Source organism: Sinocyclocheilus rhinocerous, unplaced genomic scaffold (genome assembly GCF_001515625.1).
Source record: "Sinocyclocheilus rhinocerous isolate Xijiao unplaced genomic scaffold, SAMN03320098_v1.1 scaffold1811, whole genome shotgun sequence".
Taxonomy (NCBI): Eukaryota; Metazoa; Chordata; class Actinopteri; order Cypriniformes; family Cyprinidae; genus Sinocyclocheilus; species Sinocyclocheilus rhinocerous.
In genome coordinates this window covers 95,085-121,290 of record NW_015665801.1, presented here as the reverse complement: position 1 = coordinate 121,290, position 26,206 = coordinate 95,085, and the positions used below count along the sequence as shown (strand labels likewise).

Here is a 26,206-nt window from a genome sequence, read left to right as displayed (position 1 = left end):
ACTCGCACACACACACTCACACTCACAACAAAACACACTCGCACACACACACACACTCATACACACACACTCACACACACACACACACACTCACACACACACACACACATCCAGCCGCTGCACGAGAGCATAACTCGTGTAAAGTAGTGTAGTGTTTGTACCTCTCTCCACTCCTCCACACAGAAGATACGGTACGAGTCGTTGCCATATTTGCCAATGCAGTAGAGCTCGATGGGATACCGCCACGATTTACTCAGATACTCATCTGATGAACAAGACAATGTCACACAATCATGAGACGTCCACTGCAAGTTAGAGTTAAACCCTTGTAGATTTACGGGACATTTCTGTATTTTTAAAGGTCAGATTTATGTGTAATAAACCATTTATGGAATATTGTGGCTGAACACTGAATAATCAATCCTGTTTCAGTAATATTTTCAGCAATTGCAAAGTGTATTTATTGTATATTGTAGTACACTACGTGTATATTATTGCACATGGTGGGAATTGAAAGAGTGAATCCAGGTAAATTGGGCCTTTTTTTGTAAAACATAGGCTATAATTTAAATACCTAGATTTTTTTTTACCTAGACTTTTTTGTTGTTGTTAACTTTAAGGTCCAGCTATAATATTTCAATCTACAGTTCATACCTTGTGTCATTTGCTAGATATAACAACAAATGTTTTGAGATCATGCACTCCAGACAAATTTATTTTCAGGTAAAGTGGGCCATCCCTGATTTATCAAAAATTATCCTGTATCTTACTTAAAAAACACATGATTTATTAACAAATATTATTTAACCAACATATCCAACAAACCTATATAACCTATGCTATGAGTAAAATTCATCAGTTCATTCAATTCATGTGTAAAATTCAAAACAACTGACAATGATGAAATATTTTATTTATCTTATAAAACGATTGAAGAAGATAAATATCCCCACAAGGCCACAATTTACTAGTATTATATACTTGTGGGGACATTTGGTCCTCATAATGGGGAATACCATGTTACTGAAGAAATGTGCATGAGGGATGTTAAATGAATGCAGAGTTGCTCAAAAGAAAGAGAAAAAGCACTCAGCAAGGTAAACCCATTAACAGTCCAAGATATCAGTTTGCCAAGAGTTATGAAAAAGGATCAGCAATTGCAAAGTGTATTTATTGTATATTGTAGTACACTACGTGTATATTATTGCACATGGTGGGAATTGAAAGAGTGAATCCAGGTAAATTGGGCCTTTTTTTGTAAAACATAGGCTATAATTTAAATACCTAGATTTTTTTTTACCTAGACTTTTCATACACTGAAGTAGTAAAAGAAATGTAGGAGTACACTTATTTTAATAATGCCAATTCTGCCCCCTAATGATAGTGGAAGCAAATTACACCTCCCAAAGTCTTTCCTCAAAATATGTAGAAGCATCAGATAAAGAGAGATCAAATTTACTGTCACGATGTCTCATAATAATCTCTCATAGCCTCTGCTGTAAACTTATACACTGTATATTACAAAACAGTGTTGTGTAGTTGAACACAAGTGTTTGGTCAGGACTGGAGCTGAACTCTTCAGGAGCAGGACTGATGTTTGAGCTGAGTTACATCTGTTCATCATGTAAAGTGACAAGACTTAAAAATTGGATTCGTTTTATGACACCTTTATGACTTTTCTGGGTCTTCAAAGGTTGAGTTGCATGGAACTCATCTTAATCTGTTTTCACAAAAAAAAGAAAAGAAAAAGAAACCGGTAAATGACTGTTTTACCTTTTTCCTATTTCTCTCTCTCTCTCTTTTTCTATATATAGAACACACACACACACACACACATAAAATCAGAAAGGACATTATAATGAAAGTGTATCCAAGTCAGAACAGCCTTACACAAATAAGCGTTTAGCTCACTAGAAAGCCTTTGAAGGAGTCATTATGATTAACACTTTTAAGCAAAGCAAAAAGAAAGAAGTATTTGTATGCTGTTGCATACTAAAGCAATAAGCCCCGTGAAGCGGTTATAAATTCACTCAAAACAATGGTGAGATTTTTTTTTTTTTTTTTTACCTTTTCCATTTATGCTGCTTCATGAATTTGTCATTATATTGCCATTTAAAATCAATCAAAAAGCCAGAAATACATGTTTCAGTTTATATTGTATTGTTTAAACTCTTCTCCCAAATCAGTCTTATAATAACAGCAGGTGACAACATGCCCCGGTCACAGAATTGGCGTGGCATAAACCAGCATCCCAGCGTCAAAACATACCTAACCAGCATATGCTGGTTTTTTCAACAGGGTTAGTAAACTGCATTACTTTCCAATAAGCAGTCTTTTGTAGTAAATACACCTTTCTTATACATCTTAATGGCATGTGTCAATACATTAACTGGTTTGAAGTAAAAATAAACCCAGCCCTCTCCATGACTCTCCTATCTCTTTCAGTCTCGATGGTGTGTGTGATTCTGACTGACTCTGAATCTGATGCATTCCACGCGCTACAGTCAACTGTGACTTTCTGTTTTCCCTTCCTGTGAATGTTAGATGCTCAAACCCAAAGCAGACATTGGCATCGGAAGCATTTTATTGTACAACATTATAATCATTTATATGCTCTTTATCAATAGAACAAAGATAAATCATGAAATCATGTACAGGTCAAGTCATGCAAGAATTAAGCTAGCTTCTGTAGAAAAATATTCCGGCAACCCGTTTCATAGTTCGAGGGAGATTGGCACTGGAGATTTGCGTGATATGGGGATCTCGCTGGAGATGTTCTCTGCTCGCATGCATTAGTGAAATGTTTGGTTTGAGACGAACCTCGTGGAGCAGCACAGCGGTGTGTTAAACCAGACATGTGGAGCAGGGCTCAGCAGATTCAACTGCTGTAGAGACGAAAAACAACTTGATAAACACCCTCTTGCTGGAACGAAACGAGAAACGTGAGAGCGACCGGTAAAACAAAGCGGTCGCCGTGGTTTTGCCAAGTAAGACATGTTTGCCCAATCCTTACCCCTAAGCCTACACTTTCGAAAATTAACCATGGTTTTATTGTAGTGGTTTTTTGATTACCATTTGTGTAACCACAGTTTTACTACATAGTGTATCAAAACCATAGTTAAATTGTGGTTAGCCTACCATGGTTGAACTGTAATAACCATGGTTTTTTGGTTTTATTTGCTGTAAACACATGATTAATTTTCGTAAGGGCAACTCTACCCATAATTTATTCCTAAAATCATTGGGAAATGATAGCTGATTAACAGTGGTGTGGAAGCACCTAACCCTGATCGTAAGCCGAAAACTGAGAACTGAGAAAAGTTATCCCTCAATTCTGATTGGTTGATTGGAATGTTGTTCCAGGATCAATAAGGATGTTGATCCAGGAACACGTTGTATAGGACACATGGAGACGAGTGCGTTTTCCATCAGTCGGACGCTGTGGAAAGCAATTAACACGTACTTAACCATCCGTTTTAACAACTCGGACAATTCAGCGAACTCTTTTGCCAGTCACTCTCGCTCCGTGAGATCGTCCTCCAGCTCGAGGCGTTTGCCGGGATGCTGCCGCTTCTCCTCGGCGCCGCTTCTGTCCAGGAGCTCCAGCCTCTTCCCGGGGTGCTGGCGCTTGGCCAGGTCCGAGAAGTCCCCCTCTGCCTCCTGCAGCTCTCTCCGTTTGTGGAGCAGCATCAGGTATCGTTTGCCGGGGTGCTGGCGCTTGGAGAGCTCGCTCTGCGCGCTGGGCTCCTCCAGCATCACCTGCTCCAGAGACAGCCGCTTCCCGGGGTGCTGCCTCGTCAGCCGGCCGCTGTCCTCCTCCTCGCGTTTACCGGGATGCTGTCTCTTCTCCAGCCACTCCGTCTGCTCTCCTGGAGAGAGATAGAGGGGTTCACACACGCATCTGGACTTTTGTAACTCTGGGAACATTTCTGAGTGTCTTGATGCCACGGAGAATTCAACACAATCATTTCTACAGAGTATAAATGGTTTCTTTCGAAACTTTGTGCTTGTGATTCCCCGTTTTTTATGTTTCGCTGCAGTTGTTGTGATTGTAAATGTATCCACAAAAAGCACAATTTGTATTTATTGTCCATTTGTTACATGCAAAAGAGGTTACACTTTATTTTAAGGTGTAATTGTTACGGTGTAATTACACATTCAAGTACTGAATAATATTAATTAACTATACTGTATGCACTTACTGTATGGTTAGGATTAGAATTAGGGTTTGTCTTAGGGTTATTTGCATGTAATAATGCCTAGTTAATTGTTATTATAATAGTAATTATAATAGTTCACATGTAACGTGTAACAAGGACACCTTAAAATAAAGTGTTAGCAAAAAAATACTAATTTGCGGATTTTAAACTTTCCCACTTCGATGTTGGGTTGAGCAATACATAGGCTATAATAGCTTATTAATAATAAAAAGAGTTATTATTATTCCTGTTATTAATAAAAAAAAATTGAATAGTGATCGAATGAATATTGTGACAAAATAATCTGTCGTTAAAAGAACACAATCTCTATGAACTGTCTTATGTCGCAGTAGTTTTAAGAGAGAGCTGGAAGGAATTGAGTAAGTGAATGTGAGCAGACACCGTTGGCGTTGTTCTCGTCCTCCATCTGTGTGAGCATGGAGCGGAGCAGCTGGAGCAGCTCATCCGGAGACGGGTCACCCTCACCCGGCAGAGTCTGAGCCTGGGTCCCGGGTGACATGGACACCGCCAGAGAGGCCAAGATGATCACACACGCCGCCCTCATGACAAGCTCTGTCCTGTTCAGCAAAACACATCAGAGCTACAGCTGCACACGCAAACCATGATAACCTGATACATGTGACACGTAACACATGAACACAACATGCATCTGGTCATCGCTCAGATTAGAGAATGTGGTTACACTGCATTTTACACAAAGTCCTTGTTACAGTGTAATTATACATTTAAATACTAAGCAATTAACTACATGTACTTACTACATGGTTAGGTTTAGGATTCAGGTTTGGCTTAGGCTTACTTGCATGGAATTATGCATACTTTATTGTTATTATAATAGTAAGTACATGTAACATGAGTAACAAGGACACCTTAAAATAAAGTGTTACGGAGAATGTTACATCTCGTCTCACCTGCAGTGCGGAGCTGACTCACCTGGAGCCTGTTGAAGCTGGAAACCCAGGTGTATCGCTGATCACGCGGCGCTCCTCGGTCGTTTGACCGCTCAGGCCGAGGTTAGTGGAGTGAAGCAGCGTCAAAGTCGCACGATACTTTATACAGGCGCTCCTCGCCCCCTCCGCGCGACCCGCTGACGTCATCTCGGCGGAATTCATGCCTTTGATGCGACGCCACGCGCGGTTTGTCCTGAGGGGGGCAGTCCTGGTCATTCATAAAACAGCGCTTTTCTGGGCTCAGACAATAATGAAAGAACAGACAATACAATACATATAGTATAAAACCTACAAAAATACACAATGGCATATAAAATGACTTTCTTTAGACCAATGAGAGCTTTTTTTGCCATTGGAAAGGGACCAATATTTAACATAAATGTTTTCATTTAGTGCATCGCACCTTTTCATCCGCAGTCCTTTGGTAGGTCACCATTAACACATTTCCGCAATAAAATAACACAGAACAAATTGATTGATGACATGCAATATGTTTAAAAACTGAAATGTAAAATTTCAGTTCCAGATTTGTAGCAAATATTATTAAGTTTCTGAGGATCCTCGAATGCAAACTGTGTGTTTTACTTTCTTTTATATTATTTATTCATTCATTTATTCTTCATTCATTTATAATCATTTATCATTTAATCCTTTTATTTTTCAATTTCATCAAATAATCATTTATAATAATCATTATAACCATTTCATTGATTCATTTATTGATTAGTCGTTTACATTATATATCATATTATTGTCTTTTATACTGTTTTTCCATTGTTGTTCAGTCAAGGGCAGTTTGTCTTCATGAACGAGAGACAGGAGGGAATGTTTATGGAAACTCAAGGTTTATGGGATGTTGTGGACAATGCTTGTTGGTTTGTGCTGGTCAGACGAAGTCTAAGACTATTCAATAAACCCTGCTCCTTTTTAATCATCATCACTTCGTCTCCTGCTTCTGCTCTTCACTGGCTATTTCTTCAGCCAACTTCTTGTTGATAGAGGACTGTTAATACAGTTTTGGGTATTAGACTACTTTGCTGACTAGTTGTTCTGGTACCAGACAAAACGGATATTTTCTGACAGGATCTGGCGTCTGGAGCTGGATCTTAATTATCAGGCGTCGAGGCATGATCTAACAAGATCATCTTTAAGAAAGAGGCTAATATAGTGGTCCTAGTAAGTAAAGGCAGGTACCATGATTGAATGCCATCAGATGAGATGATATATTAGCAGCATGTTTGATATGTTTTCAACGCTTGCTATATTTATACCTTTTTTTCTCAGCTAAAGAAATACTCAGATGACTTGAGTTGCTACATACTGTGCAGTATATATCCAAAACACACTGCACAGAATATAGTGGCACTGGCCACAAAATGCATTGGCTATTGGTCACCAGTGTTGAGGAGTAACTAGTTACATGTATCTAAATTACATAATTTAATTATAAAATAAATGTTACCGTAAGCTGTTATAATTACTGAGAAAAATGTGTAATTAAATTACAGTTGCTTATGAAAATGACATCTGACTGATTTTTTTTCCCACACACAAACGGATTTAACTGATTTCTTTCATAAATTGCATTGACTGCTCTAAAATATGAGACACCATGAGTTTAGAACATATAGCTGTAGTAAAAACGGCCATAACACTAGTTTTTTGACTGTGGAGTCTGTTAGTAACACACTCTTAGTGATTGACGTGTTTGTGTCCCTTAGCTGGCTTTGCTAGATTGCATGACGTTGAGTTTGAGCTGAGTGTTGCGTCACTTTCTCACTTTTGAAGACGTCCTGAAGAAGCCTTAATTTTCTTTCAGAATTACAATGAGGAATATAATGGGCCAGGAACTGACGGGCGACCGAAGTCTCATTCTTAAAGCACATCATTCATCAATAACATCATTCTGCTGGGCTTCCTCTAAGCCTCACTGAATTCATTATGCACAGCTCTCATCATCTCAAAATCTCCACAAACTCTCGTACAGTGGCCAGCTGATGGGAGAACGGCAGTGAGGGAATCACCGCGTCATGGAATAAATCAGGCCTCTTTATGCGCTGTCACGTCCAATACTTCAGCTGTCAATACCAATCATTTCATATGGATAGTGGAAAAAAGAAGAGGAATTAATCGGTTTACATTTCAGATGGACTTCCTGTGCATGAGATGACATGAAACAAAGAAATCAGTCTGATGTCTGTATCCCTCACCGACTGAACAAAACAATAAACCGTGAAACATGCTTATAATTGTGATCAGAAACATCTGCGATCTGTTCGCACGATTTGGAGACTAACTAACGTTCAACGTTTGTCTTGAAAAAGACGTTCCTGTTCTAGTTCTGCATGTTTTCTAGAAGCTGATTGTGGCTTTCTACACCTACTCTTGAATTCTGCGCCTTTTTGTTCTGTGAAATAGTCCCCCTTTTGTGTTCATAAAGGGCCAACACACTCACACACACACACACACACACACACACAATAACTTATAATAGTGCAAATGAGCTGACAAGCAGATCTGACCCAAAAGGTCATGCTGTCAGCCACTGTCAGGCTATAATTACTGCAGGAACATGAACACACAGACACACACGCTTTAATGGTGTACCCAGAACATCACATTAAAATACAGTCAGCTTATTCATTTGCGCAAAACTCAAAGGAAACCAAGAAATACTGGAGGGTGGAAAAAACTCTTGTTCAGACATAATGATCAGCGTATGTTTAGTTTTTTCTTTGGGCATTTAATCGCTTCGTCTTAGTAGTGACGATGTAGAAACTGATGCTCTAGTTTGTTGTGGGAGTGTGTATTCCTGTGTGTGCATGTACACGTCCTTTGGCAAAAAGATATGAGTGTCTAGTAAACATGGAAAATATTTTCTCACATCTTTTGATTTTACAGTGTTCCAAAATCACTGTGATGCAAAGAGATGTTCCTGATGTTTCTCAAACATTTCTTTCAATGGCTTGGAAAGAACATGTATCCTGGATTAACACTTGAATCTAACCACTTTTGTTGTTCATTTTGGAGCATCAAATAGTTATTTAGTAGGATTCTCTAATAGAAAGTACATCTGGCCAATGCTCAAACTGTTTAACTGATTGTCATAGGACTATTTTTACATTATTTTTAACAGTTTTAATTACTGGTTTCTTCTGGTTAAACTGAAAAGATTTTAAGTATATACGTCTGAGTTTGCTGAATATGAATAATACTATGACATTACTATTAATATTGCTAAAAAATTATATTACTACTATATTACTTCTATTGCAACGTCATTTCTTTTTCTGCATGTCATGTGGAAGACTGCGTATACAGTATGCCATAGTAGAACTGTTAAAAAAGGACAGATAACAAATATAAAAATGCTGTTTGATTGTTAATATTACTTACTGTACATTCTGCTCTGTCACGTTAATGCCTGGCAGGTTGTTGGGCTCATGAATATTAAACGTGTTGTCTTGGTTCTGTCAAACTGATTTGCTGAATCAAAATGCGGGCAGTGCCAGTAGTCTCTACAATCTACTTATAGGCTAAAGATGCTTTTGGGAAACACAGTCTGATGTTGTTTGATGTCTTTCAGTCCGATAAGCAGGACTTTTGAGCTATTCACAGTTAAGAAATAATTTTAGAAAGAAGGACGTATAAATAATTAAGAAAGAAGGACACTAAACTTCTTTCAGATGTCACAAATAGAAAGGAATGTGTTGGCCGAGTACACTAATACTCTAGGATTACTTTCTCCACCACTAGACACAGACAGATTTCTGTCCATTGGATTGCAAAGACGGCATGTTTGAGATCAGCACACATCTGAAGGAGGAAAGAAAGCTAGCATGGATGCGGTTCTCACGTTCAGGGAATAGGGAGCGGTGAACACTACGTAGGGACCCTGTCAATGCTCAGTTCATAGAGCTGTCTCCTAGCGAGCTGATGGTCTGAATCAGGTGTGTTAGATAAGAGAGACGTACTAAATGTGCAGAGCGGTGGATTACAGAACCACTGGCATATACAATGACATGCTATTTTTCCCTTCTTTCTGATAAAGATTCTCTCTTTATCAGAAACACACACTGTAATTACATACAGTACAAACATGGACATAGCTTGCGATTGAAACATTTTACCAAGTATTTTAGTCACACTTTATTTACACATTAAAGTCCAATTCTCACTCTTAACTAACTATTAACTATGACTTTTCCTCAATAAAATCCTAATTGGCTGCTTATTAATAGTTAGTAAGGTAGTTGTTAAGTTTAGGTATAGGGTTGGATTAAGGAATCTAGAACAGTGGTTTTCAGTCCTGGTCCTGCTCTGCTCATTCTGTGTGTCTCTCTTATCTGACACACTCAGTTGAGTTCGAGTCTCTCCTAACGAGCTGATGATCTGAATCAGGGCTGTTAAATGAGGGAGACACTCAAAATGTGCAGAGCGGTGGGGCCCCAGGACCAGTATTGAAAACCACTGATCTAGAATATGGTCATGCTGAATAGGGCATTAATATGTGCCTTATAAGTACTAATAAATAGCCAATATGCTAGTAATATATGCATGTGAAAATTGGTCCTTAAAATAAAGTGTTACCAATATTTTTTTTTCAACTCAAAAGTTAATATGCATATAATGTGGTTATTTTATTACATTTAAAATGGATATTTTGTAAACAAATTAATAAATAAAATCAAACTTAGTAGTGCCTTCCACAACCTCATTTGCCAAAGAAGTTGTCGCGTGACAAATCTGCATTTTGGCAGATAATAGCCTATGGTATATACTGCTTGCCTGTTGCATGGTGTGAATGAATATTAAGCATTTTTTTTAACAATGTACAACAACTGCAGAGAAATCTGGACCTAACCAAAATAAAGTCAGATGAAGATGCCGATGCTGAGTGTGAATTATAAGAGGAATAAGAGTTTTTTTGTAATCATCTTCATTTGTTTGTTTCAGTTTTTACACTTGATGTCTTCATATCTCACCTATGTTGGTGAGGAAAATTTACCCAATAAACCATCAGTCAGTAACCCAAAGTAATCTTGTACTCAAGTGTGTAAGAAGTAAGAAGTCACCGTTCATTGTGAGAAAGATACAAAGAAGGACCCAGCCAATGCTGATGCAAGTCTTAGAGTTCTGGTAGAACTTATTAATAATTATAAAGCATTACAAGTTCCAGCAACTTAAAGGGGTGGTTCACTGTTTTTTTTCTAGGCTTGATTGAGATATGGGGACCCCTAAAAACCCAAGATTTCTCCAAATGGGAAAAAGAAGAAATTGAAATTATGCATACCCAAATTTGTAAAAGCATCTTAAAAGTTAACAGAGCAACCCCAAACAACTCGTGCAGAGCTGAATTAGGACAATACCCATTATTAATTAGTATTCAAAAGAGAGCTGTGAAATTCCACCAGCACCTGAGATGCAGTGATGCGAGCTCTTACCAGACTGAAGCCCTGCAGTGGCAGGAGCAGAACCTGCAGAAGAGTGCCCTTCTACAGCTGGTGCTCACACTACAGCCAAACCAGCACAGCACAATCCGGCCCAACCACATCACACAGCTACAAAAACACAATTACATTGCTTACTGGAAAGATGCCACTAAACTACAAAAGAAGACGGAGCTGTATTTAGACCTAGAAAGAGACTACAAACCAGCAGAATACCTGAGCTGTGTAAAAGATCACAAATTAAGAAAGACACTAACAAAATACAGACTGAGTGATCACTGTCTGGCTATAGAGAGAGGACGACACAGACAGAGATGGCAGCCGCGAGAAAGAAAGAGCTGGAAACAGAGGAACATTTCTTACTGCACTGTGATTACTATCACAACATTAGAGCTGCATATTTCCCCAAATTCCTACAAATTAAACCACATTTTATGGCATTACCAAATACAGAAAAATTAAGTAACATTTTAGGGGAAAATTCCAAAATGATTCTAACAGCAGCAAGATATGTATCAGCCTGTCACAAACTAAGACTGTCAGCCAGTGGACAAAACTGAAGCAAGAGCATTTCTTACATGTACTGTTGTGCAATTTTTCTTTTTTTAAACAATTTTTTTTTTTTGTGGACTTATTTACTGAATTATTTTACAGATCTTTTCTTGTTTTGTTTATGTATTATATAATAGTTTATTCCTTATTCATGTAATGAACAATGCTTTATAAGTCATGCCAATAAAGCTCATTTGAATTTGAAAAAAAAAAAAAAAAATTTGAGAGATAGAGAAAGAGAGAGAGCGAGAGAGAGAGAGAGATGCAGAGTGTGTGCAGAGCAGGGGATGCGAGGAACAGGATTAAGAACCGCTGCTTTAGAACATTGATTTTGAAACTTGTGAATCCATTAGAATCGTTAGAAGACAGAATCGTGATTCATATATGAATAGATTTTTACGTGCACCCCTAGTTTTCTCTTCCTCTTCTCTAAAGCAGCGCAGGCCTCGCCCCCTTTGTTGCCCTTTCCCGGGGGCTGGGTTTATCTGGGTTTGTGATGTCACGAACCCAGGAAGTAACTCGTTGTAGTCCCTACCAGCCGTTTTTGTAGGCATTAAACTGCCAGAATTTTAAAAGACGATATCTCTGTTTGCATTGAACTTTCAGCTTCGTAACTTTGCAGATATTGTTTATGCTCAAACAGCAACATTACACACTAACTAACATTAAAAAAGTGAAATCGCAATCAACCACCCCTTTAAGAAGAAGGAGAAGGACATATCTTTATTCAGAGACATCTATACAAGTTGAACAGCAGCTACAAGAAAGGTGCAGTCAAGTTCAAGTAAAGGTACCTTTTTTTAGGCATGTGGTCTAAACATTGTTAACTGCTGAGACTTTAAGTATTTAAAGGGATAGTTCACCCAAAAATTAAAATTACCCCATGATGTACTCGCTCTCAAGTCATCCATTCTTTGAGAGTCAGATCAGATAAAAATAGCTTCTTAAAGGTTCACTCAGTAAGATTTTGCTTACGTTTAGCTGGCTTATTCATCCCAATAAAATGATTCCCTTTGAGCTAAATTGACCTGTTTCCCTTACAGTGCCCTTGGTTTTGGACTCTATACTGACACCTGTCGGTCTGGATGTATGAAGATTATTTACTAACCACTGCCTCTTCACAGAGAAGCTATTTGTTTATCTTTGTTTTGTTTCTATTTCTCTACGTTTTTCTCTGTTTTATACTATACATACACATCCACTTGACAATCATTTGTGTGCTAATTGTGTTGTTACGAGGCTGGTTGCTTTGTGACTGGATGGGTGAGTGGTCTCCCTGCAGCTGTGACTTGTGTGCGTTCACGCTTGATCCTTGATTGGTGTGTGGGAGCTGCTTAGGTCATTGCAGTATATTTAATCCAGCAGTAACAGCGTGTCTAGACTTTGTATTTTTCACTTACGTCTGATGTGAGTTTTAATGATATTTGAATGATGTTTTTCAAAAATGTTAATCCCTTTATGTATACAACTTTTAATGAGCAAAAAAATTACTGAATGCACCTTTAATGTGAAAATGTTGTAAATGTTGACTATTTCCAGTGTATGTATCTATTTATATATGGAGAAGACAGAAATGTAAACTTTGATACCTTTGGATACCCAGTGTTTTGTGTTTTCCACAGTAAGTTCTCTGGAAGTTTCTAGACATCACCAGACACTCTACATACATAAGATACAAGGACAAGAGAAGACAGCTTGGACTAAAACAGCCTTGCCTGACTGACAGACAGACCATGCCGGCTGACACACACTCTTAGCCTAAACTGCTTGTTATCCAGGAGATTTCTCTCCAGGTGAGAAGCATACACCCTCCAATAAATAAAGCCGCTGCTTGCGTTAACACAGTTGAAATATATGCCTTAGACTGATTCAATCCCCCTCCCCCCCAACCCTGCCATCACGAGCATAAGCCACTCTCCTGTGATTTTTCCTGACACTTTCCTGACAGGGGTCACCATGGCGATGTGTGATTGACACCTGCAAGCCGGGGTCCGGATGCTGTTTCTGCAGAGGTCAGGAGGTGATGTACTGTGACATGAGTTGAGTCACAAAGTCAGCCTTCACCACACACATGCCAACATGAGTCGTGACCCGACCACACATCCACTGCCACAGTCAAAGACAACAGTTTGTGGCTGAAAAAGAGGACACAATGAAAGCATGACGTTATGGTAGATATGGAAGATTAAATTCCACAAAATAGATTATGTCCATTTATACATTTCAAAGCAACAGCTATTGCTCTGGATTTTATTCTGCATGCTATTTCATTAACAATGATTTTATTAGCAATAATTTGGACTTCATTGACAGCCTGACAAATACTCTCCAAAATATACTATACTATAAATATACTATACTTTCCATATATACACTAAAAAACGGTAGCAACATTTCAGGTTTTACGGATTTCACTTAAATTCACATTTAAAAACCATATTTCTCTAACTGATATAATGTTAATATAACCTATTGAAGTCCTGAAATCTGTTTAGTGCCTTTGTAATGCACTGATAACCACCAAAAGCAGGTGGTGATGAGAGAGTCACATGATGAACCAAAGCTCATTACAAGCAGCTTTTAAATACTAACATATATAGAAGGTGCACAGTGTCATTCACACAAACACTAAACACCATCATGGTGACACACATGATACTGAAATAAACATAAATTTAACAACATTAGATGTAACATACAACCCTAACGAACATAAGTGATATAAAACTACGAAGAAACTGTTATTTCAACAAAAAAACATCAAATGTGAAACGCAACGCAGGGAATTATGGGAATGTCAATTTACAGTTATTCACTGTAAATTATACTTTCTTTTTCTGTCCCAATAAACTGTACATTACCGCAAAATTACATGTAATGTCAAATGCAGTTTTTCACCGTATATAGTAAGTGAACTTACCGTTAACCAATTAATAGGTTTTATTGTAGCATTTTACAGTCTTTTACCGTTAAAATTATGATCATAAAAAACAGTATACTTTACAGTGTACTTTATGTAATAAGTATACTACTATGAATGTACTAGTAGTACATGGTTACACTTTATTTTAAGTTGTCCTTGTTACAGTGTAATTATACATTTAAGTACTGAGTAATATTAATAACTACATGTACTTACTATATGGTTAGGGTTAGGGTTTGGCTAACAGTTACTTGCATGTAATTATGCATAATTTATTGTTGTTATAATAGTAAGTACATGTAACGTGTAACAAGGACACCTTAAAATAAAGCGTTATCTAGTTCACTTATATGTGTACTACTTCAATACATCTTGGGACTAAATTGGCCCACTTTTTATTGATTGTTTCAACCTTTTTTTGTGTTTTGTATGACTTGTACATGTGAGAAATATAGTCACAAAATCAGAGCCCATCTCCTAGAATCACAATCAATCCGATTACAACCATGACCGGGTGTAAACCGCGAACCAGGCCTCAGAGCTTCAAACAGTAATATTGTTCTGCAAAGTGGGAAAACCTCTCACCTCACAGTTTCCAATCTAAAATGAACCTCTGCACAGTGAATATCAATTCTCTCTCAGAACCGATGCCTAAATACTCACCATGGTACAGGCATAAATGCACAACCCTCCCACATACGCTCCAGCCCTGAAGATAACACGCACGCACACCCTTGAAAGAGTTTGTCTGTGTGCGTAAGCATCTCTCCCATCAGCACTTTGTTCCAGCAGAAGCATGGGGTTGTCTCCATGACGACAGCATGGACACAGGGGAACTGGTTGCTATGAAGTTGCTAATACTTGTTTCTTTAGGGACAGCAGTTTCAAATCTTTGTGTGCTTCCAGAGGGTAATGTTCAAACAACCACCTAATTCCTTCATCATATGAGATGCGTGTTAAATGTTAACCATGCTTATCAATTACAAACATGAATTTAGCTTCAAGCTCTCAATCTCTCTTTTGGGAAAACAATAAAATGTGAAACTGTAAACTTAGAAAACAGAAAGTTTGACCGTTCTCTGTAGATCCCACCTGCTCATGCACCACGATTGGTCATTTGTGTACAATGCCTGCATGTTATTGGTCAAACTACTTCTATATTCTACTCAATATAGAAATCCTGGCCAGGACGTGTCCAGGAAAAAGTGGACGTATGTTCACCCTAGGAGAATCTTAACAATGCCATATTCAAATATCATACGTAACCATGTTACGCTACTAGGCAGCCCTATAGTGTGCACCGAAGGTAATAAATGCTATGGAAAGACCGTGCTTAAACCATTAATTTTGCCACATGCATCTTTTCCTTTTCTTTCTTTTTCTATACAAAGCTATGCCAACAAATATGAGCTTCAAGATTTTGGTCTTTATGGTCACACACACTGTAGACATATGCATAGAATTTTATTTTTGTATGCGTGTTGACTTGTCACCTGTCACCAGAGGCTTACTTACAATATGTGGTATAAAGAAATGGGGAGTGTGCCTTATTTTCTTAAAAAGAAATGGATCATCATCAAGCTTATCTGAACTTATTTTCTTCAGCTGAAGTTGGAGACCTAACTGTGATAAAATTATTGTAACGCACAGCCTCTTGAATGAGCTGAATCACAGAGCTCTCTGCCTGCTCACTCAAGTGTGTGAACTTTAATTCTGATATCAGTAATGGTTCAGCCCAGCCATTGAGACCAGAAGATCAGATCAATCTGTCTGTTACACACTGAAAGAGCTTTGATCAGAAGCTCAGAGCAATAGAGCATTAGACTGTGGTAGAATCTGTGCGCAAGTGTGAGACAAGCAGAGAGAATAGGTGAGAATTCCAAAAAGCACGGGCAAATATCTTTAGTTTTTAGGGAGAATTTGTGTGCGTGTTGTTGAGTGGGAGGAAGCACAGCCAAAATGTTTGTGAGTGTGCACATGTAAGCTTGTGTGGGTGTTATAATGGCGAGGTAAGGTCACACTGTAATCATTTGCTCCAGCAAGCGGAGCAAGCCGTGGTCTTGTGAGGATATTGAGGGATAATAGCATCACGATACAGGGCGACTAAATAAGAAGCAGAAACAGTGAGGGTTTTCTGACATTAAGGACTCTTGTGTGGGGCCATGGGATGTGTGAAATACATTTGTGAGACACTTGGACAAAAAAAAAATAAAGAGAAGGAAAGACAAACACATGAGTTAATAGGAAGTAAAAAAAACAGAAGATGTACAGAATTACACAGACAGTCACACAACACTGATAGGTCATCTTGATAAAAAAATGTGTGTGGGTAAAAGTAAATTTGCGATTGCGCTGTTGTTGTGTCAATGTCATGAACCCACAAAGACAACTGTAATATTTGTAAGGACAAATAAATGTGAGGTAAATCATGTGTGTACTCCAAATGTTTTTTTATACATATAGACTGTTTTTTAGCTAAAACATGGGTCAGTTTAGGTCCATGTATCAGGGTTATGTCTCGTTTAGTGTTGTCAATTGATAAAAAAATTTATGAATTAATCACACTTTTTTTTCTGAAATTAATTGCGATTAAACACGATAATCCCACCTAACATTATAGTTTTTAAAGGGGTCATCAGATGCAAAATTCACTTTTACATGTTGTTTGAACATAAATGTGTGTTGGCAGTGTGTGCACACATCTACCCTATAATGATAAAAGTCCACCCAGTGCTTTTTTTTTAAAATACCCAATAATAATAATCACTTTCTCAGATCAAGCTGTTCAGAGATTCTTGGCAGAGTGATGTAGTTCTGCACAGGCCCCTCCCACGATTGTTGATTGACACTGGTGTTTTATCATAGCTCCGCCCTGAGTGATCTGTAGACAGTCCTCTATTGTTTCGACGCCGGAGCAGATGTAGACAAGAATGACTCCTAAGCGATTGAGGTGCTCTGTTGTTGGATGTAATAATGAACAGCAGTCGTCATTTACTCCCGACATCTGAGCCGCTGAAGACACAGTGGATTACATTTGTTTCTGAAGGGAATGTGCCCCTGATCTACCTAAATGCGTCTATATTTGTGCGAATGTGTATTTGTGTATTTAGTGGTTGTCCTGTTCTTTGGTGCTCTGATTTTTTTCTGAATAAATATACACATTGCTACACTTAGATCCTTTCTCACCTTTACTTTGTAACCGTTTGTGACACCAAATACTATGTGTACAACAAGTTTGCTTAATAAAATATACTTGAAGTATTTTTGTTTTTTTTCTTCTTTCTTTTGTATGGGAAAGCATTTAGAGTAATGTCTTTAAATAAAACCCGGAGAAAGAAGACAATCATGTTCACACTCAGCAGTCCCACACATGACTACAGGTCTCAGATGCCTTATTTCTAATGACTGACCATCTTGACTACAGAGACACCTTTCTTGTTTAAGACAAGTTCTTGAAAAATACTCTGAACAGACTTGAGTCTGTTCTTCGCTACTCTGTCTGTCCTGTCCTGTTGTGTCCAATCCTGTCCTGTACTATCGTTTTTTTTTTAATCTAGCCTTGACTCATCCTGTCCTGTCTTGTTTTGTCTTTCTAAGTAGAATTTCAGCCAGCCATTGTCTTGTTGACTCATATTTTTGTTGTTGTCATTGTTTGTTGTTTTATGGCCATTATTTTTGTAATAAGTGGAGTGAGTTGGAATCATTTATAAATGACTATTTTAGTTTTTGTTTGGCAGAACAAGAAATGTATCTTTTGAATTTTACATTTCCACGATGTTAGTGTATAAAAATGTATTTATTTCAACAGTACCTTCACCATTCAGATTGACATGTTCAGACTTAATTACCGGGTATTTGGAAGCAGGCAGCTATCATCATATTGGATTGCAAGTGTCAGGTTTGATGCCTTTGTGTGTGATTGCTGTTTAAAAGAAGTATACTAATAGCACACTTGAATAAACTTCTTTTTCGTAAGGGATCTGTGTCCAGTCCAAATCTTATCTGCTATGTAACTCATTTTCAAGACACACCTGACTCTATTTTGCATACCTTCCTTTATAAAGCGGCATTTCTTTTGTTTGTCCCAGCAGGTGACTTTGACATCCTTGATTATCCTGGAACAAAAATTTTTATCAACTCTTTGGGTTAGACTTAGGGCTGGCATTGAGACAAGAACAGCATTCTAATCAAACTATCATTTCCGTCTGGTCTCAGTGGCTGTAGGGTTAGCATTGGGGCAAGGGTTGAGGCTAGTCTGTTTAGCAGGAATGCCAATGATGTAGTGAAAGATGTCCTGCACACATGGGATGCAATAGGTCAATCAGCTTCGCCAGAAAGACAAACAAGTCAGCCAATTTAGCAGCATGGCTCTGACTGCTCCACATCTAGAGCAGTAGTAACCAGCACACAACAGCATAGGTAAGCATGGAAAATAATGCTTTTTTTTTTTTTTTTGCATGGGATTTAAAAAGAAAAACAACAACAAATAGAGATGAGGGAAAAGTCACAAGTTTCTTAAATACAGTGACATATCACAAAACATTAGAAAGCAAGCGTCAAGTGTGAGGGTGCCACCATTTGGATATGATTTATATGTAAATTTGCCCTCAGCCTTCCAATAACAAAAACAAGCTCTCTCTGCTCTACCCAGTCTCTGTGTCATTGTGCAGCAAGTCTTGGACAGTTTAAGCAATCAGACGACTGACTGACACCGCTGTGTTAAACGCTCTTAGATTGAGGTGGTGTGTATCGAAGAGCTGCCGTCTAGTTAAACCTGAGCGTCCAGTCAGCGCGCCAATCAATGGAGGACGCAGCCAGAGCGGAGGCCTGCGGAGACAGAGAGAGAAGCCAGATCACACTCTAACAGAGGCTAACCAAGCACACACACACACACACTCGCTGCAAAATCCACTCGCCACTTAACCTCACTCATGTAGTAAGGAACAACACACACAGCCCCGATGCCAACCGCTGTAGTACAAATGAGCGTGCTATTGATCAGAAACACTCACAAGACTAGTTATATATGTACACAAACACTTACCTGCAGCATGACCACCAAAAGCCTTAAATAGACATGGATCTACTTTAGGCTCGCAGCTACCTGCCTGACTGGGCCCATTTGAGTCTGATCAGGTTTATCTGAAGGAAATCACAGCCGTCTATTTCGCTGAATGCTCAGTAAAACCACTCTCTTCACACACCACCTGGGTTTACAGCTAGATTTGTAACTGAGCCTGGAATAAAATGCATTCATTCATGTAGGGCAGTGCAGGGCACAACCTATCACTTTTTGACTTTTTCGGTTTGTTTGTGTAAATCCACGTGGGGTTCAGAGTATAATTTTTTATCCACATTAATTTCACACTCGTAGTATAAATACATATATCGCTTTGTTTCATAATTACAGTGTATACGTTTTTCTTTATTTACCTCAAAAGAATGGAAGTTAAATGTGACAACATGCCCCGTTAGATGGGGTACATTGTAACATGACCATATGACAGCTTAACATGTTATCTGATCTAATGAGAAAAATATACAAGACAAACTAAAATATTTTGTCAAGACACATTCAGACATTTAGAAAAACACAGATACTCCCTCCCTCCACACACAGCTCTCAAAAACATGAGACACATAAACAAGCCAAAATGCTTTACATTTCTTGAAATAATTTCTGAACATTAAACATCAATTGTTAGTCTTTATTCACCTGTTTCTTGTGGTGTCTCATTAAACCTCAAAAGTAAATGTATAAATTATATCGCTAATGTCATAGAATAGCATAGTTTAATAATAGCGGGGCACATTGTGATGCAGTGTTACAACGTTCCCCATCTGCAGAACAGGAATTTAAAACTGCTTAGTGTCTTCTGCTAGTTAGCAAAGCATTACAAAATCGAAACTGCTAAATAACAGATTGGAGATTAAAATAATATCGAATTTGTCTCATTTTAAATGAAGTTGAAAAATTTACTTCAGCCAGAAATGTACTTTTACTGTGGTAAAATAAATATTCAGCAATATCTTCAAAAGAATTTTGGCACACTTTTTTCTTTATATAGTGTTGATATGGCAACAACTAGTAAATGCCGTAAATTTGGTTACGCTAGCAAGTGTGCAAATATTTAAACCACACGTGTTACAACTAACCCTGCGCTAGTTTGTGCCCCGCGCTCCCCTATATACAGAATATCCAAACGGGAATGAGACATTATACAGACCGGTTGAATAACCAGCACCTCTTTGAGTTATATCTAACCTCTTTGAGTTAATTTAGCCAATTTGTTTTTTAAGATTTTTAGCATTGTGATGTTATTTCCAAAACAGTTAAATTTGAAGTTAGTTTTGGGTCTTTATTATGCATAAAAAAAAACAAAAAACAAAACAAAAACAAAGCTGTAACTCTTGCTGAGGCCTGCATCAACCCTGAAGAACTTCTTGACTTTGAGTTGACACCTGACCAAAATATATCAATACCAATACTGAACCCATGCCAAGACAAAAACCTAAAACAAGAGGAAAAGCAATTCAATAAAATAAATTTTAAAAAAAAAGTTTCATGAGCTAGTTTTTCTCTTTGTCTTTTGTTTTTTGATTAACATTAAATGACACAAAATTTATTAGGTTGCTGTCCCTTTAAGACCGGTTGCACGGATCCAATATACTGACACACTGGATTTCTTCCCCAACTGTTTGCTTTCAAGATGACTGTGTTTAAATGAATACTCTACACATTGGGCATTTTGACATAATTGTGTGTGTATTTGACCATTCAAGTGCAATAAGCCGTGATCGCATGCTGTCTGACAGAGGCAGCTTTCTGTGCACACGCTTCGGATGTGTGTCAGTCAGTGTGAGCATGGAGTGGAGGCTGTCACATGTAGATTCCACATGTGAAGTTTGCCCTAAACATTTGTTTTGGTGAGGGACCATCTCGGCCACTGGACATGTCTTGGAGCGGACGAGTCTGTTGTCCAGTGTGGCAGACCCTCCGTTGATGGTGGCTGGCATCTCTAGCTTCATTGCCTCATGCTCTCAAGCCTGGTGGCCTCAGAGGTTATCCCACCATATATAGTTGAAGTCAAAAGTTCACATACACCTTGCAGAATCTGCAAAATGTTAATTATTTTTTATCAAAATAAGAGGGATCATACAAAATGCATGTTATTGTTTATTTAGTACTGACCTGAATAAGATATTTCACATAAAATATGTTTACATATAGTCCACAAGAGAAAATATAGTTGAATTTATAAAAATGACACCGTTCAAAAGTTTACCTTTCCCTTGATTCTTAATACTGTGTTGTTAGCTGAATGATCTACAGCTGTGTATTTTTTTGTTTTGTGATAGTTGTTCATGAGTCCCTTGTTTGTCCTGAACAGTTGAACTGCCTGCTGTTCTTCAGAAAAACCCTTCAGCTCCCACAGGTCTTTGGTTTTCCTGCATTTTTGTGTATTTGAACTGGGAGACAGCAGAAGCAGATCGTCTGCATACAGCAGGCATTTGATCTGTGAGTTGTGTAGGGTGAGGCCAGGGGCTGCAGATCGCTCCAGACTGCTCGCCAGTTCATTGATGTAAATGTTAAATAACATTGGGCTTAAGCAGCAGCCCTGTCTCACTCCACGCTCCTGGGAAAGATACCTCGTACGTTTGGTGCTGATTTTTAAGCCACATTTACTTTTAGTGTACATTGATTTGATAAGGTCATAGGTTTTACCTCATATGCCACTTTCAATAAGTTTGTAGAATAGTCCTTGGTGCCAAATTGAGTCAAAAGCTTTTTTAAAGTCAATAAAGTATGCATATATTTTACCTTTATCTTGGTTAACATGTTTTTCAATTAGAGTATGTAATGTATAGATGTGATCAGATGTACGGTAATTTGGTAAAAATCCGATTTGGCTCTCTCTCTCTCTCTCTATATATATATGTGTGTGTGTGTGTGTGTGTGATTTATCAGACCAGACAGCCTTCTTCCATTGATCCATGGTCCAGTTCTGGCACTCATGTCCCCATATCAGTTCTATCGTTGCAAGTTGACATTTGTCCCATTCGTCATTTTAGCTTTCAGAAGAGTGCATTTAAGCGCCCTCGATGCACACTGAGGTGAGCTCCGCGGTAGACTTCTACCCGACAGTCAAAGCGGCACTATGTCATGAAAGTGTGGACTCAGAAGATGGGACTGGCGGTATACGAAAGTTTCATGAAGCGTGAACCCTGTCGCAAGTTGATTTGTGCGCTCGGATCTGCGCTCGTTTCTATGTTAGATTGATAAATGAGGCCCATCATCTTTTTTAACATTTTGAAACAATACATCTTTAAATCCTTTCAATAATAAAGTCGTATTTAAATCCTCATCTAATTTAAAAACTATTTCTACTATAAGATTAAGGAAAAAGATTTTTCATCATTCTCAAAAAAAAAAAAAAAAGATCTACATAAGTCAAGAAAGATTGAGGGAAGGATTTTTTATGATTCTCAATTGTCCTTTCAACATACCTCTTTGATCTGAGCCCAACCTGATCAGTAATTGATTTAATCATATGCTATTGACCTCTTGTAAAATCAAATAAGTCTTTTACAGTAACTATTCATTGCCCATAGAAACTTTTATTTGAACTTTAAAATAGTCTATTGTAAAAAGTGGATTGAAGAATAGTGGCTCTAAAACACCATAATGATCACTATTTGATCTTAACATTTTAAATAAAAAATAAAAATAAAAAGTTTCGGATTCAAAAATTGAACTGTGGATTCTTTAAACCCAGAGGGATCATTTTATTTGGCCCAATCAATTTTCCATAACGAGCCAAGATAATCAAATGAAAAATGGTGTGTTTGATTGGTCCAGACTCTACAATACCCTTAAGCGCTTTATCGGAGATAAACGGCAGAACATTTGAGAGCGTCACCTTTTACGAAAGGTTGAACAAAGGTAGAACTGATGAACTTTTCCACGACATTCTAATTTATTGAGATGCACCTGTAGATGGAATACATCTTGGACAGTCAAACCACACTCCACTAACTGATTGACCATTTGAACCTCTTTCAGAAATACAACTATTGCTTTGTTCATTCTAGAAGCAGACATAATGTGTTGTGCACCTATTTATCTGCCAATAGCAAGCAAAACACTCTCAACAAATAATAATTCATCTGCCGACGTGCAAACTAGAAAAGCCATTAAACTTTGAGGCCATTTTTATCAGCTATGCTGACAAAAAGTAGCACTCTAACACCCTGTCCTCTAATCTAACCCATTATTCAAACAAGCAGTAAACTCAACAAAGAAGAAAACTTTGAGAACTCACTCAAGACCACCACTCATCTCTTCCACGCACTCTGCACATGTGCACAGACAGAGAGAAAGAGAGATAGTGGCATGTTCTCCCCATGTTGTCATGTGTTTTCATACATTCAGATTCTCTTTCTAGGTTTCTGTAGCCTTTTCCTTAGCTTTTTGTTTCACACTGGCGGTTTTAGTTTGGATTATTTGTATGGCTGATGTGTATATTTGATCTGTCAGTGGTGCTTGGAGACTGATGTGTGTTTAGAACAGCATTGACTGCCTTAAGTCTGGAGCTCATGGACATCAGCAGAGACTGGGTTTCTCCTTTGTGATGCTTTGCCAGGTCTTTACTGCAGCTGACTTCAGTTGTTGTGTGTTTGTGGGTCGTTCTGCCTTTAGTTTTGTCTTCAGCGAGTGAAATGCTGCTCACTCGGGTTGAGATCAGGAGATTGACTCGGACACTGCAGAATATTCCATTTTTACCTTCAAAAACTCCTGGGTTGCTTTTGCTCTATGTTTTGGGTCATGGTTCATTTGTACTATCAAGCGCTGTCCAATCAGCTTTGCTGCATTTGATTGAATCTGGGCAGAGAGTATATCCCTATACACTTCAGAATTCATCCGGCTGCTTCTGTCTGTTACGGTTTGTGCTAGCAAAAGCGCACGACGCAGGAGTATTCTACAAAACAGTCTTTTAATGATAACTCCACACACAAAACAGAAGAAGTCCAGGAGTAAGGGGTAGCAAAACACATCGACACAACTAATAGCAGACAAAGTACCAGGGGAGAACACAGGACTTAAGTACTAAGAGATAATTAATAAACACAGGTGGAACCAAATTAACTAATCAGGGCAACTCAGGAAAACTAGGTCAAAGGGAAACTAAGGCAGGAGAACAGGAACACAAACAAAAGTCCATAACTGTGACAGTTCGCCCCCACCCGAAACGGCATGTCCTCGCGCCGACAAAAGAAGTCCAACAGAGGAGGGAGGGTTCAGGAGGCGGGCGTGGGGCAGGTGAGGGGCAGGCAATGGGAAAGGGGCATAGTTCATAGGGCCAGGGCAGAGTAGATAGAGGGAGGAGCCCAGAGCAGGAGGAGCCAGATGGGGATCCAGAGGCCAGCCAGGATAGCAGCCCAAGGTGGAGTCGACGGAGGGAGGAGCCATAGTGGAGGAAGGGGGCCAACTGACAGAGACTCCGGAAGACCGCGGTGGAGCCAGAGCGACTGAGGATGAAGGCGGAGCTGAAGGGAAGGAGGAGCCTGACAGAGCCAGCGGGACGGAGTGATGAGGCAAAGCCAGAGGAGTGGAGTCCCGAGGCAGCAGATGGTCGACGACTGACCAAGGCGGAGCCGGAGGGACGAGGAAGCCCTGTGGAGCCAGTGGGATGACGGGCCACGGTGGAGACGAGGGAGCTAGGAGCCAAGGCGGAGCCAATGGGTTGAAGGACTGAGGTGGAGTCCAGGACTCGGAGGCTGGAGGTGGAGACAGGGGATCCTCACGCCTAGGCAGAGCTGAAGACTGGAGGTCCTGAGGTGAATCAGAGCGCCCAGATGGAGCTGACTGAGGGTGAGCTGAGGGACTGACAGGCACCAGCGGGGATTGGGCTGAGGAACTGGCTGGTTTAAGAGGAGGCGGGAGAGGGAGGCTGGGAGTGAACACAGGAGGACAGGAGCTGGGCGGAAACAGCGGAGACACAGGAGATTCAGGGCTGGACGGAACCAGCGGAGGCACAGGAGACTCGGGAGCATTGGGTAATACCTCCCCAAACCAGTCTATTAGGTCTATATCAAAGATGTCCATAAGTTCCTCTAAATATTGTCCAGAAACCAGATGCAGCTCACCCTCAGTCGCGGAAGTGTGGGCGGGAATTCCCTCCAAGCCCTCGATCTCCACCAAAACTCCCTCGGGAACAGACGATGTTGCCGGCTCACACACTTGATCGGCTCAGTCGCGGCTTTGCACACTGGCTCTCGTGTAGCGGCAGGATCAGGCTCTCCGTCTGCAGCGGGCTCTGGCAATATCTCCGTGCAGCGGGATGACGACTGACTGGTCTCTGGTTTGTGAGTGGGGCTGGAGATGTCTTCCTCGGTGGGGCAGACGGAGAAATACAGTCCATTTCTCTACAGCACCCACTCCACGAAAGCGGCAAAATCCTCCTTGGGACTGTTTGCTGGCAGGCGTGCCTTACACCGCTCGCTAAGTGAATACGCAGAGCGAGCGGGCAGGGAAGTGTGTAAGGCACGCCAGATCTAAAAAGTCCCTGGTATGGTCCTCCAGCGAGCGGTCCTGTTGCTCCAGGCACAGGAGTTGGATGGCTGGGATATCCATTCAGGGAGGATGAGGGAAAAAACAAACAGAAAGAAATGCCGCAAAACGTACTCACTTTGAGGGTCTGCTATTCTGTTACGGTTTGTGCTAGCAAAAGCGCACGATGCAGGAGTATTCCACAAAACAGTCTTTTAATGATACCTCCACACACAAACAGAAGAATTCCAGGAGTAAGGGGTAGCAAAACACATTGACACAACTAATAGCAGACAAAGGACCAGGGGAGAACACAGGACTTAAGTACTAGGAGATAATTAATAAACACAGGTGGAACCAAATTAACTAACCAGGGCAACTCAGGAAAACTAGGTCAAATGGGGCAGACGGAGAAATACAGTCCATTTCTCTACAGCACCCACTCCACGAAAGCGGCAAAATCCTCCTTGGGACTGTTTGCTGGCAGGCGTGCCTTACACCGCTCGCTAAGTGAATACGCAGAGCGAGCGGGCAGGGAAGTGTGTAAGGCACGCCAGATC

At 39.5% G+C, this 26,206-nt stretch overlaps 1 protein-coding gene across 1 annotated transcript; it reads right to left on the bottom strand.

Annotated features, from left to right (window-relative positions):
• Window positions 1-3,343: 3,343 nt before the first annotated feature.
• On the bottom strand, window positions 3,344-4,772 carry LOC107731483 (pro-thyrotropin-releasing hormone-like). Its single transcript, XM_016542576.1, has 2 exons — window positions 4,602-4,772; window positions 3,344-3,869 (listed from the first exon to the last, which is right to left on the bottom strand). The coding sequence occupies exons 1-2, from the start codon at window positions 4,762-4,764 to the stop codon at window positions 3,514-3,516; spliced, it is 519 nt and encodes a 172-aa protein (XP_016398062.1). The 5' UTR covers window positions 4,765-4,772; the 3' UTR covers window positions 3,344-3,513.
• Between the last annotated feature and the right edge of the window lie 21,434 nt (window positions 4,773-26,206).